This window comes from Myotis lucifugus, unplaced genomic scaffold (assembly GCF_000147115.1).
Source record: "Myotis lucifugus unplaced genomic scaffold, Myoluc2.0 scaffold_279, whole genome shotgun sequence".
Classification (NCBI taxonomy): domain Eukaryota; kingdom Metazoa; phylum Chordata; class Mammalia; order Chiroptera; family Vespertilionidae; genus Myotis; species Myotis lucifugus.
In genome coordinates this window covers 1,265,568-1,279,448 of record NW_005871327.1, presented here as the reverse complement: position 1 = coordinate 1,279,448, position 13,881 = coordinate 1,265,568, and the positions used below count along the sequence as shown (strand labels likewise).

The following is a 13,881-nucleotide window of genomic DNA, read 5'->3' as shown; positions in this document are numbered from 1 at the left end:
AACTTCGCCCCGGGCAGTTTTGTGATGGGTCAGTGGTTCTCAACCTGTGGGTCACGACCCCTTTGGGGGTCGAACGACCCTTTCACAGGGGTCGCCTAAGACCATCGGAAAACACATATATAATTACATATTGTTTTTGTGATTCATCACTATGCTTTAATTATGTTCAATTTGTAACAATGAAAATACATCCTGCATATCAGATATTTACATTACAATTCATAACAGTAGCAAAATTACAGTTATGAAGTAGCAACGAAAATAATGTTATGGTTGGGGGTCACCACACCATGAGGAACTGTATTAAAGGGTCGCGGCACTAGGAAGGTTGAGAACCACTGTGGTGGGTGCTGAGGGCTCAGGCTGCCTGGCTTAGCGGCTGGAAGTGCAGGAATCAGTTTTGCCTGTGGCGTATGCACCCGGCACTGCCCCACCTGCTGGAGCCTCTGCGCTCTGCGCTCTCTTCACCTGTCCTGAAACAGTCAGGAACCTGGGCGTCCTCCTCTTGTCTCTTAGGGCAGTGACCTCGCCAACCCCTCTTCCTGGAAGAGCCCAGGAGGCAGGACAGCCCGAGGCTGCGGCTGAGGTGCCTGCAGAAGCTGCAGGGAGGACACTGCCACCCACAGCCTCGGAGCTCACTGCAGCAGGGACAGCGGACGGACGCCGAGCGGTGCAGCCAGAGCTTGGCTGGGGGCGCCGAGGGCAGGAGCAGGAAAGAACCATGTCCCCAGGCTGCCCGCGCCTGTGGGTCCTGCTGGTCCTGGGCTCCAGCTGGGCAGGCTGGGGGGCCCCGGGGGCCGAGGCCGCGCGGCTGAGGCAGTTCTATGTGGCTGCGCAGGGCATCAGCTGGAACTACCACCCGGAGCCCACAAACCCCAGGTAAGGCAGGGGTGGCGTCCCTGGGCTTCTGTGGGAGCTCACTGGACTCTTCTTACGCAGCGTCCCCTTTGCTGATCCTGCTCGGAGTCTGAGGATATTGAAAAGATGCAGTTTGATTGGCGAGAAGCTTCTTTCAAGTTTGCTGATAACACAGTTTAGTTAGTATGCTGGATTGTTGGTTTAATGTATTGATTGGTTCAAAAGCACCAGGCACCCACCCCCTCGCTAGCCCTCTGCAAACTCCTGTTCTAGAATTTTAGTGGTCTAGCATTGTTATGGAGCTTCTAGTTGCATTTATTCCATTCTCTACATCGCTTCATCTTCTAAAACTAAAACTTGTGCTTTATTATACACAGATTATTCAATAACGACTGCTCATTTTGTTGTTTTCTTATAAATGACTTTCAAAAGCATCATTAGTCCCTAAAAATTCAACATTTTTATTCTTTTTTCCTCACTTAATCTTGGCAATTTGAGTGGGGTCCCTATGAAAAGGCAGAGATGCAGCTAAGAGGAGGTTTAAATAATAAAACTCTATCTTTGAGTCAGAAACCACTTTTCCCAATTGAAAGGCTAAAAATAAAACTTCCCAGAAATGAGACAAATTACAGGATTTGCTCAATATTTCCAGTTGGTTATATTTTTACTTGTTTTAATGGTAAATCTCTTAGTGTGGCTCATTTTTTTAAAAAACTTAACATCAGACTTTGAAAGATTGCGAAAGACATGTTCCCCTTTTACAATTACAAAGCGATCTACCAAGAGATATTGTAATATTTTCAGTCTTTTCGTGTATAACCTTAACCCTTTTAAAATTTCCTTAGTAAGGTTTATTTTGGAGAGTATTACATATTCTCTTGGTCTTGTAATAAGAAATCCCTCTTTTTTAAAAAAAAATACAAATCATCTTAAATATATCATTTCACGGTGATAATCAGAGTCCCACGCACACTGTACGGAGCTGCCATTAACTAAAACCCCCAGGAAGATAAGTCTTTCCAACACTGATCTTTCCTGCTCTTGAGAATACTGACTTGGTTGCTGGCTTTCCTGTGGCCGCTGTGCTACGCTTGGAAACGTGGTCTTTCTTCCATAGTTAATGCTGAACGCTGGGGGCAGGACCACAGAGGTCAAAAGTCGGATTCACGTGTTGAGTCCACAGGGAGCCACGGTTGGTCGTACCATCCTCTTGCTCCGAGGCTGAGTTCCCAGGATTCTGGGAAGAGTCTTTCTTCTGGTATCAACTGTTGAATCAAAAGCACGGAAGGATAACCCAGACCAACGCTCCATATTGAACCTCAAATCATGTCATTTCCCTCTTACTTTCCTGTGGAAAATTTGTATAACTGGCTGCTTACATTAAGAACTTGCTCTAAATTGTCCTACACTGAGAACTAACTGATACTATAAGGAAATTGACACCCCTTGCCAAAGTCCATTTTAGCACAAAGCAAAGATCTTTCCCTTTAGTTCATCTAAAATTAGCAGAGCAATGCCTTTAGAGGTTAAAGATATCTATTATTCTTGCTGCAGGCCTGAAGTGACTGTTTCTAGAAATTTCCTTAAGAAAACTTGTTCAGTCATTACATATACGTAGTAACAGATATTTTTAAAATGCATATATAGCCCTAGCTGCTTTGGCTCAGTGGATAGAGCGTCGGCCTGCGGAATGAAGGGTCTCAGGTTCAATTCTGGTCAAGGGCACATGCCCGGGTTGCGGACTAGTGTGGGGTGTGCAGGAGGCAGCCAATCAATGATTCTCTCTCATCATTGATGTTTCTCTCTCTCCTTCTTCTTCCTCTCTGAAATCAATAAAAATAAAAATGCATATATATTCATCATGCATATTATTTGAATTCCTATCATCTCCAGATTATTTTCCAGGAGCCATTCAACTTTTTCAAAATCAAAACAAATATGCCTCAGTATGCTCACACAATATATACAGTCAAATATGTTAGAAAACACACATCTATCCAACTTACTCCACATAAAAGACTGAGTTTTCCTAGTAGAGCTTTTACGCCACCATCTATATTCCTGTATTTAGAGATCTGGGATGGGGAGGAGGAACAAATTTTCAATTTTACTAACAACCAAATAAATAAAAATGGAATTCCACGTTAGGGATAAAATCAACATCCTTGGGCTCTAAGAACTCTAGAGGTTGTTTAGTTCACTTTCAACTTCCCTGTCCTCACCTCTTGCTCCCCCCACACCCTGAGCACCCATATTCCTAGTGTCCAGTTCCTATTCCACTGTGAACCCACTGCTTCCTATAGCTGGTCGTTCCAAAAGCACTTATTCTGCCCCCAAACATTAACACAGTTCTTATAGCTCACAAAAAATTACAAAGATTATTACAATTACAGATTTTTCTGTTTGCTGGGAAAACCCGAAGGCTGAGCACCAACTTTTATTAACTTTTAAATTATTACTAGCTACCTCTAAGTCCTTTGCTGGTAGCAACTTATTTAATACTCATAACAATTCTGAGAGGAAGATTTTACTATTATTCCCATCTCACATTTGTAGCAATGGAAGAACAAATGGGTTTAGTAAGCTATTCAAGGTTACACAGTTAATAACCACATGGTTTAAACACAGACACTCTGACTCCCCCGTCCGTCCAGCCACTGTAACATGCAGAGGTCGGCCGCTGGGGAGGGTCTCCCACGTATGCCCTGACTATGGCTGGGCCACTGTCTCTAGGTTAGGAAGCTTGACAAAGCCAATCTGGTCAGCTGGTTTGACATTTTAAGAAATGTCCCCTAATCCTCTTCCCTTTACCTTTATCTTTGAGTTTGAGAGGAGGGTAGGAATGAAGTGTCCCAGGAATCTCCTCCCTCCCTCTGTGAATTCTTTACCAGGAACACAATGGGTCCACCTTTTCTGAATCTTGGCTCTACCCCTTATCCAGAGACAAGTTACTTAAACTCTCTGAGAGTTTGTTTCCTCATTTGTTTGTTCCCAGCGTGAATCCAGGGCTTTTACTCAATTACCATAGCCAACTTCTCAACTAGAAGTAGGATCCACCAAATCAGTTCTTCACAACGTTGCCCAGTAGCTTACCTCTGTATTTGACTGACCAGCTGAAAATAGCCCACATATTTATTCATAATAGATTTGATCATTTTTTAATCATTTAAACTCTAAACCTGAAGTTTGGGTTCACATGACCATCTTGGGTTCTTCTTCAGAAAATTGGTTCTGAGTAACAGGATCAGTTAGGTCAGGCTTAATTTGTGACAGAATGATGATCACTGCAGAATATTCTTGAAGAGACCAACAATTATTGTTATCAGTGTCATTTATTGTTCATATTTATAAAACCATGGGTTTCTGAAATATAATTAAAAATACTATTGCTCCTAGGACATGAGAGATTTCTTTCTTTCCTTTTTTTTTCCTTTGGAACGTGAGTAGATGTCAGACATACATTTTAAATTAATTTTTGTATTTTATTTCCAGTTTGAATCCTTTTGCAACAACTTTTAAGAAAATTGTCTACAGAGAGTATGAAGCATATTTTCATAAAGAAAAACCACAATCTAAAACTTCAGGTAAGCATGAAACACATATTCTCTAATTTGATATTATCTATATCTAAAAATATCCATTTAGTGGTATTTTATAGAATGTGAGTTTTTGTTGTTTTAACTAGTATAGGCTACATAACCTGTGAAGCCCAGGGCAAAATGAAAATGAAATTCACATTATTGAGAATTTCAAAGCAGTGACAGCGAAAAATGGAGGCAAGCTGGGCCCTGTGTGGTTTCACAGGCCACAAGTCACACACCCACGGAGCCAGCTGTTTTTAACCTTGACCAAGAAGCTGAAAAGGCCTTTTAAGTGTTTGAATTTTTATTCATTCATCTGACAAGCTGTGACTGTGCACGTGCTCTGGGCGGGGCCTTGCTCTGGGTGCTGTGGGTGCTGTGGGTGCCACGGGGACAAGACAGGCGGCCCAGGCTGAGGGTGCGACGAGCCTGAGCTAACGGTCCTCCCTCCCTCTGGCTCCCTGCACTCATTCAAAGGAACTGCAAGTGGCTGTTCTGGGTTCTTCTGCGTCTGCCTTTCCCGGCTCCTGTTTCATTTAGTGTGCTCTGCACAACAGCTATCATTTTTAAAGAAAAGTCTCTTCTTCCTTCCTTAGTTCTTCTTTAACCAAGGAAAGCGGGTCGCATGGGTTGGGGTCTGAAATATGGCACCATATTTTCACAGGAATGACAGAGTCAGCAAGCGAGAACTTCCTCCAGTTGGGTCCCTGGTCACTGATTCACACTGGGCCTTCCCTGACCAGTGTGGCCTGCACTGTGTCCCAGGCTCACTCTTCTGCCTCTCTCCCCTGCCTCCTCTGATCTCCCTTTATCTCCCCTCTTTCCTGGACGGGAGCCTTCCCCATTAGCAATAAAACAAAACACAGCTATGTTCAGGTTAACTTTCATCTAGAACAAAACTCCCCTCCACCCTGCTTCACTGTCCTTTCTCTCCCGCCTCCTTCACTATCAATCGCCATCTGAAGGGCCCACTTCATTCCCTATGGTGTCACTTCCTCTCCCTGCGCTCCCTCTCTAACCTGCTCTGAGGGAGCCCACTAGAATGACTCTCAGAAGAGGCCCCTATGGCTGCGGGGACGCCAGAGCCAACGGTTTCTTTCCAGGTCTTTCCCGACTTGACATTCCTAGGACAGTTAATGCTCCTCTCTGGAAACTCCATCTCCTTTCCTGGGGGGAACTCAGAGATAACGCCTTCCTGAAACTTGGCCCCACATGGGAGGAGCAACAGGGTGGTTCTGAAAGGGAATAAGGGGTTGGAGGATATTTTGGAGTTTTATAAAAAAGAACACAGTGACTTAAAATATCTAAGGGCTCAGGGAAGAATCCAATAGAAAAGGCGCAGATAAAGTCTCTGAGGGACGGAGTCAAGCTCAGAAGAAACAGGGCGTGATCAGATAGGAGACACACTGCCTTCCCTGGGGCCCGAGGTTACTCATCAAGTTAAGTTTGTAGCCCTGGGCTGGAGGGCAAGGCTCTCCCAGCCTCTGCCGCGGAGCTGACTCATGTTCATAACTCAATTCCAACCTTAACACACACCTAAGAACTTTTTAATTAAATTAAACTATAGGTGGGTAAAGGGAAAGCGAGCCAGGAAACATTAATGAGGCCTGGGGAAAAATAAATCGGGTGGGTGTTTAGAGCCCTGTCTTTTGTGGCTTTTGCCAAGTTAACTGAACTTGAGTGCCACACTGTGTGAGCCATTGGGCCGAGTGCCTTGAGTGACAGAATGGACCAGAGCCAGGCTGGAGACCATCCTTTAAGCCATAGGAGGCATTGATCGTTTGCGGGGAGGTGGGTACTGTGGTCAAAATCCTTGGAGATGATGAACTTTTGTAGTGATTTCCTGATCCAGCCTCATCAATTAGAGGTAGACCTTGATAGATGACTCATGGTTAAGCCCTGTGCACTGAAAACAGTATTTTTCTGTTTGTCTCTGTATATCTCAAACAGATTTGTTTTATATGATCTCTGAGGCATTTTAACATCCATTTTTATGCAGCCTCTTCCTAAACTCCCAAAGTTGCTGAACTATGAACCCCTGGAGGGCAGGGATGACATCTTATTCATCTTTGGATCCTGGTAGTAGTTGATACAGGAGGCAAATCTGGTGTCCAGGGAAAGCCTCAGATACTGATGAGGAGACCTGGGTTTGAACACTGCCCTTGACTCATGACCTTCCCCTCCCAGCCTAGTTCTGCCATTCGTACCTCCCCCTGTTTCCACTCGTCAGGTGGGTGTGATTCTAGCTGAGGCTGAAGGGGAACAGCCATGCACCCCACTCCATAGCAGGAGCCCAGACCCCGATGCAGTACTGGAGGTCTGAAGACCAATGCCTGCCCAGTGGACAGGGGGAGGGAGGGACTGGGGCCATTTTCAGGAATTCTGTCTTGTGCTTTTGAACAGCTAGTTTTGAGTCTTTGCACCTTTTCAAAGAAAATTATGACATGTTTGTCCCTGAAGGTTCTAAAAGAGCTGCAACGGTGGACGACATGTTTTCTGTAATGCGTTCTTCACCTGAGAGCAGGGCGTGGGTCAGCTGACCTCCCTGTGGCCATTCCCAAGGCCCCAGCTGCAGGAAGTTGGGCACAGGCTGTGCTATCTTCCTGGGCCCCCAGTTTGACTTGGGCCCGGGGGAGGGGGGTGGGAAAGGTTTCAGGGCATCTGGCCGACAGGGGAGCTCAGCAGCAGCTCAGGAACATTCGGCGACGTGTTTGCCTTCACGCATGAAGGCATTTGAATTGCCTTGATGAAAACATTCCTTTGTTTTGCCCTAATTCTGAAGAAGCAGAAGGGAGGCCAAATAAATTCACTGCCGTTGGAGGTCTCATTAGTTTAAACAACTTATAAGGCTTATTCTGGGCATCTGGTATGTGCAGCCACGAGATGCCAACAAGCAAAGCAACCAAGCAAGGCCACCATGGCAACGAAATGCAGGGACAGTGTGAGCGGAGTCCACACATGGGCCTCGTGGGCATCCTGGAGGTGGGAGCAGCCAGCGGAGCTTCGCAGGGAGCTAGGGCTGAGCGTAGCAGCCAGAAGAGAGGGGTCAGCCGGGGTCAGAGTGGTCAGGAGTCAAGACTAGTGTAGACTGTTCCAGGAAAGGGGGTCTGTACCCGCCCTGGGGAAGGTGGTAGGGAAAGCGTTGGTCCAGGAGTCCAGAGACCTGAATGTCAGCCCCAGCAATGCCACCGAACCACTGACTGGCCCTGGGCAAGCCGCCCTCCCTGCTCCCGTGGTAAGCCCCGTGAAGCCAGGGAGGGCACCTATGTTACTCAGCATTGCAAGTCCGGCCCAGGAAAACGTGGGCGCTCACTTACTATTTGTTGAATGAACAAATGAATGAATGAATGAATGAATGAGAGATGGGAGGTAGTTACAAGCTCAGGATCCAGTCAGACAGGTTTTGCTTTGCCCACAGCTCTGCTCATGGGGGGCAAGCTAGGGAAGCAGAAGCAGGAGGAACGCCCGAGGCCCAGTTTCCTGCTCTGTAAAACGAGGATCTTACCATCTACCTTAAAGACATGTCGGGAGGATTAACGTGAGGATGTACATGCGTGACTATCCTGCGGGGACGGTGGGTGGAGCCCTGCAATCAGCACCATCCCCGCTGCCAGTGGGTGCGGGTGAGCTCCATGGCGCTGCTGCCTGCTGCCCCCGTGATGCCTAAAGGCCAGAAGCCAACCCCACGAGACCTAGTGGGTGGCTTGGAAGTGGGGGCAGTCCATTCCTGCCACCTGTTGACATAAGGCTCTGGTGACGGGTTCTCCAGCTTTCAAGGACATTGGTGTCACGCAGGAGCACATGCTCAAAGGCAGGGCCCCGACTCCACCCGCAGAGACTCGTTCACTGGGGCTAAGCTGGTCCTTGGGAACCTGGGCCCAGGTGATCCTGCAGGGGACCCGGGGACTGCACCTTGGGAAGCTCTAGACTGTGATTCCTCAAGACTCGGATCAGATGTCCTGTCTCCTCACCCCCCAACACAGGGCTGGTCCTCCAGCCTCTGCCCGCAGCATTCTGCCCGTAGCTCAGCAGCAGAGCTACCTGTGTCCATCTCCAATGGGCTGTGGCTCCTTGAGGACAGGACCTGGCACAGCCCCTGGCGTGTAGGAAGGGAAACCTCTCTTAGCTCCTGCACCCGACCCACTGTCCTGCTGTGTTCCCATCGACGTAGCTGATTATTAACTCAGTTGCTCCGATTAGAAGCCTCGGGTCATCCTGGATTCTCTCTCTCTCATGCCACATCCAACACGTCAGCAGTGCTGGTGGCTCTGCCTCCAGAATTCAGAGCCCAACCTCTGCTCACCGCTTCTCTGGCCCGATGTGCTGTTGCCTCATCTCTATCGCCAAGTCCTGCTTCCACTCTCGTCACCACACAGCAGCGGGGGTGAACTTTTTGCCTGTTTTTTTTCTTTTTCTTTTTTAGGATGAACTTTTAAAATGCATCAGACCCCACCTCCCTGCTGCACAAAGCCGCCTCGACTTCCCATTTCATTTAGAAGAAAACCCAAGGTCCTTGCTGTGACCATAGAGCCTTAAGGGCCCTGCCCCCACCGTCTCTTCTCACTCTGCCCAGGCTGGGTTGTTTGTTTTGTTTTCTTTGTTTGTTTACTGTTTTTTGAAAACATCAAGCTCACTCCTGCCTCCAAGACTTTGAACTTGTCCAAGAACTGTGTGATTTGCTCCCTCACTTCACTTTGTCCCTCTAAAGTAGCCTGTCACCCTCCCTCATGTCACACTGGACAGTTGAAAATGAACATCTGCCCTAGCCTGTTTGGCTCTGTAAATAGAGGGTCGGCCCATGAACTGAAGGGTCTTGGGTTCGATTCCAGTCAAGGGCATGTGCCTCAGTTGCAGCCCAAGTCAGGAGGCAACCAATCGATGTGTTTCTCTCACATCCATGTTTCTCTCAGTCTGTCCCCCTCCCTTCCATTCTCTCTAAAAATAAGTAAATAAATAAATAATGAACATCTTTCTTTTCTTGACCAAAGACGGTAGGTCGTCTCTAAGGAATGACAGTGGGTCAGAATTGGGGGACACAGTGAGAACGACCACTCCTACTCCTCGGCTTGCTTTGAGCCAAGCCAAGCATTTCTCCCTTCCTGTCCTTAGCGGGCTGCACACAATGCTGAGCTTATGAGGCGGTAAAGCCTTACAGATGGAAGATAAGCAGGTCAACCTCAGAACCTGAGGGCTGACCGCAGTCACTCATGGGATTCTCTGCATGGTGTGTGTGTGTGTGTGCGTGTGCGTGTGTGTGTGTGCGTGTGTCAGCTCTGTCTTTTGTAATCCTGACATAGTTGTCTTTGCTTCCCTAGGACTTCTTGGGCCTACTTTATATGCTGAAGTTGGAGACATCATGAGAGTTCACTTTAAAAATAACGCAGACAAGCCCTTAAGCATCCATCCTCAAGGGATTAAGTACAGTAAATCCTCAGAAGGTAAGAGGAGTTTCCTATCCCTCTGACAGGAGAAGACGTACAACCCTTTAACACCGTGTCGAGCACTGAAAACCATTCTATTAACCACATGCCACAGAACTCCCCTCAACTGGTGAAGAGGAAAATGATGGCTGTGTAAGCGTCAGGGGAATGAAGGCATCCTGGAGTCATCTAGGCCTCAGTGCTTTGTAGGTTCTTGTACTTCACTCGTTGGGCAGGCCAATTGCCTGCTCTCTCTGAATTCCAGTATGTTCACCTGCACAGTGAGAGTGATCACATGCACATTGCAGGACGGTGTAAGGCGGGTCTGCAGACTTCTCTGTAGAGAGCAGAAAGCAAATATGTTTGGCTTTGTGGGCCAGGCAGTCTCTGCTGCAACCACTCAACTCTCCCTTTCAGCACAAAAGCAGCCAAAGGCACTATCTGTATGTAAGTGAATGAACATGGCCGCACCTCAATAAAACTTTATTGACAAGAAAAGGGAGCTGGCTGGATTTGGCCCACGAGCCATCATTTGAAATAGTGACATAGGACTAGCCTGGCACACAGATGACTCTTAAGTAGCGTTAAACTTTTGGACATAGTGAAGTAGTTGAGAACATAAGCTTTGAAGGCAGACTTAGGTTCAAATTCCACTGTATGTTTCTGGCTAAATGATCTTAGCATCCCTGAACCTCAGTTTTCTCATCTGTGAAGTGGGAATGGTTATACCTTCTCCTAAGATTGCTTTGAGGATTAGATGGGATCGTTTAGGTATTGTATAAAATAAACACGGTTCCGGGAACCTGGTAAACGCGCAGTAAAGGATGTCAACGATGATGATGATGACAGTGACAGTGAAGATCATGAGGATGATGGAGATAAAAGTGAATATCACCTGTTGTTGATATTGTTCTGATTATTTCCACTATGCTTATGTTCACACCACAATAAGCAGAATAGAGTTCTGCTAGGAACTGATATAAGAAATTGTGTCCATATTGTAATAGATGTTAGTATCATAACGCAAATATAACTTTAGACCTTTCTTGATTCACAAATCTTCTTTCTCCCATATGCTCCAACCACCATACGTTTAAAGAGAGTAATTGAGCAGGAGAGTGGTTCACAGGGCAGGGTCTGGAGCTAGACTGCCTCAGACACTAACTGAGTGATTTGGGGAAAGTTACGTAACTTCTTTGTGCCTCATCTTTCTCACCTGTAAAATGGGAATAATCAAGACTTTTTTTTTGTTGTTGTTAATCCTCACTCAGGGATATTTTCCCATTGCTTCTTCAGAGAGAGTGAAAGGGAGGAAGGAATAAGAGAGAAAGAGACACCCATCCATCCGTTGCCTCTTACACATGCCCCGACTGGGGGTGGGAGGGAACCTGCAACCCAGGTACATGCCCTTGACCAAGAATCAAACCCACGACCCTTTGGTGTGCAGGCTGACACTCTAACCACTGAGCACACTGGCCAGGGCATGACTTCATATAGGTTTGTTGTCATGAAATCTTAGCACAACACCTAGCATATAATAAACACTTGATAAATATTAGCTATGATGGTAGAGGTGATTATTCAATCAAAATTTGTTCAAATTATGTCAATATCTCAATTAAAATATTTTAAATGTGTCCAAATAATTTAACATTTAGATGACAATTTATGGATTAGAAAGTGACTTTTACATTTATTATTATAGTGTAAATTATTGTCAAACTCATTTCTACTAAGGGATACGTGACTGCTAACAGGTCAATGTACTACTCTCCCTGGGGACATGTGCGTGAGCACATACTCTTTGGTTTGAGGGAAAACAATGAAGCATGAACTGTGAAATTTCAGGCACCTTAAAGAGCCAGTTTGGCAGGACCCTGGGTGAGGTAGCATGAGGAGGAGTCTCTCCTATGTCCCCCAAATCACATGATGTCATAGAACAGCCACTTCACCTACATGTGAGGCTACCCGATGACAGTGTCAGGATTCAGCACCCTGGTGCCAGCAGGGAGAGCCCTCAGGATGTCCCATGGAGGTCCCGTTTTAGACGTGGGAGGAGGTACGTGCTGTGGACTTTGTATTCCAAGCTGGGCTGTTTGCACGGGAAACAAACCTTGCAACACTGTCCCTCTTCCTTTTCGTTTATTTGTCCCTACCACCCCCCACGGCCAGCAGTCATTCCTGAGCAGAGGTTTAACATGCGCCCACCACTTCCGCTGGTCACCTGATCATTGCCCCTGGTGCCAAGTCTCTCAGAAAGTGAAGACAGTTTGGTGGGAAAGTCACGTCTTGCCTTAGGAATGAGATGCAAATCCAGCCAATAGAGAAAGAGTGTCCTTCCTGGCAAAAGGCAAGTAGAATTTTGTTGTGTCCTCTTCCCTAAAATAAAACATCTTCCTTGCGTCTGACCCCCGTCCCTCTCCCCCGCCCCCCGTCCACACACACACCCTCCCGCTCTGGTTTGAATGATTGTTTCAGGGATTTAGATGAACTACCCGCTGAGCCAGCTCCATGAGAATCCGTGTTTCTTTATCTTAGAGGCAGATGTTTGAGAGATGGATGGTGGGAGGTTGAGACCAGTAAAAGGCTTAAGAGAGGACTCAGTCTTTGTCCTTGTGGCTGCTTGATCTAACCAGAACCAGAGCAACCTCGAGAACAATCCTCCTTATCTGGGAGCTAATCCTGGAGCCCCACCCAGGATTTGGAAACCTGCTCTCATCAGCGGGAAGGGAAGGACAGCCACGGGAAGAATGCCGGCTTTAGCGCCAGGATGGCCTCGCTTGGAACCCTAAGTAAACGTTGGCAATGTCCTTTACCACAAACCCTCAGTTTCATATCTATAAAATGTAACTTTTTCCCTCGGAGGTTGTCACAAGGATTAGTCAGAATCAAAGTAACGGCCGAGGCACGGTGAACGCACAATAAAGCTAGCTGCTGTCACGGGGCTAGTCCACGGCTATTCATACACGGGCATTGCATTTTGTTCCCAGAAGCTTAGACTGAACGAAGGCCTTGGCCTCAGATAGTGTCATCTACCCCAATGAAATAAAAGGCTCCCAGCGAATTCAGATGCCGAAATGAACTAAACTTCCCCCAAAACCTCAGCTATCCCCAGCACATTTTGAATAATTGCAGTTTCCAGGTAGTTTGAGGTTTACTTCAAGTGTCTAAACCAGCCGTGGGCAAACTACGGCCCGCGGGCCGGATCCAGCCCATTTGAAATGAATAAAACTAAAAAAAAAAAAGACCATACCCTTTTATGTAATGATGTTTACTTTGAATTTATATTAGTTCACACAAACACTCCATCCATGCTTTTGTTCCGGCCCTCCGGTCCAGTTTAAGAACCCATTGTGGCCCTCGAGTCAAAAAGTTTGCCCACCCCTGGTCTAAACAGTGGTCGGCAAACTGCAGCTCACGAGCCACATGCGGCTCTTTGGCCCCTTGAGTGTGGCTCTTCCACAAAATACCACGTGCGGGCGCACACATACAGTGCGAATGAAACTTTGTGGCCCCTGGGCAGAAATCGGTATTTTTGTGGAAAAGCCACACTCAATGAGCTAAAGAGAGGCTTGTAGCTCGTGAGCTGCAGATTGACGACCAGTGCGTTCACAGACTAGTGGGCGGACTAGTTAATCTGAGAGAGTAGTATGAGTATGATAATTTATATCTGAAAAGGAACCACGACTGTGATAGAGGCACATGATGTATCAGGAAGAAATTCAATGGAAGCTTGAAGAAGATAGTTGGTGTAGGCGATTAAAATAAGAATGTTATTATTTCCGGTAGGGGTGCGTACGGCCATCGAGGCTGAACCTAGTTGCTGAGATATGTTTGGACAAATTGCAGGATAGGAGGCAAGTCAACGCGGTGATCAGAGACATGATTAGCAGTGTATACAGGGGGTCAATGACAAATAGTTTGGAATCAAGGACAGCTAAGGTGACCGACCCTGGTTTTGACCAAAGTCATGGTCACTGTGGATTATGAGCCTAAGGTAGGTAAGCAGTTCCTTTGTGTTT

At 46.7% G+C, this 13,881-nt stretch overlaps 1 protein-coding gene across 1 annotated transcript in view; it reads left to right on the top strand.

The window, feature by feature from the left end:
* Positions 1–659: 659 nt before the first annotated feature.
* F5 (coagulation factor V) overlaps positions 660–13,881 on the top strand; it is a 61,012-nt gene continuing 47,790 nt past the window's right edge. The window contains exons 1-3 of the mRNA XM_006099613.3: positions 660–879; positions 4,351–4,442; positions 9,755–9,877. Coding sequence (XP_006099675.1) covers positions 722–879; positions 4,351–4,442; positions 9,755–9,877 — 373 coding nt within the window. The 5' untranslated portion in view covers positions 660–721. The remainder of the gene's footprint in view (positions 880–4,350; positions 4,443–9,754; positions 9,878–13,881) is intronic.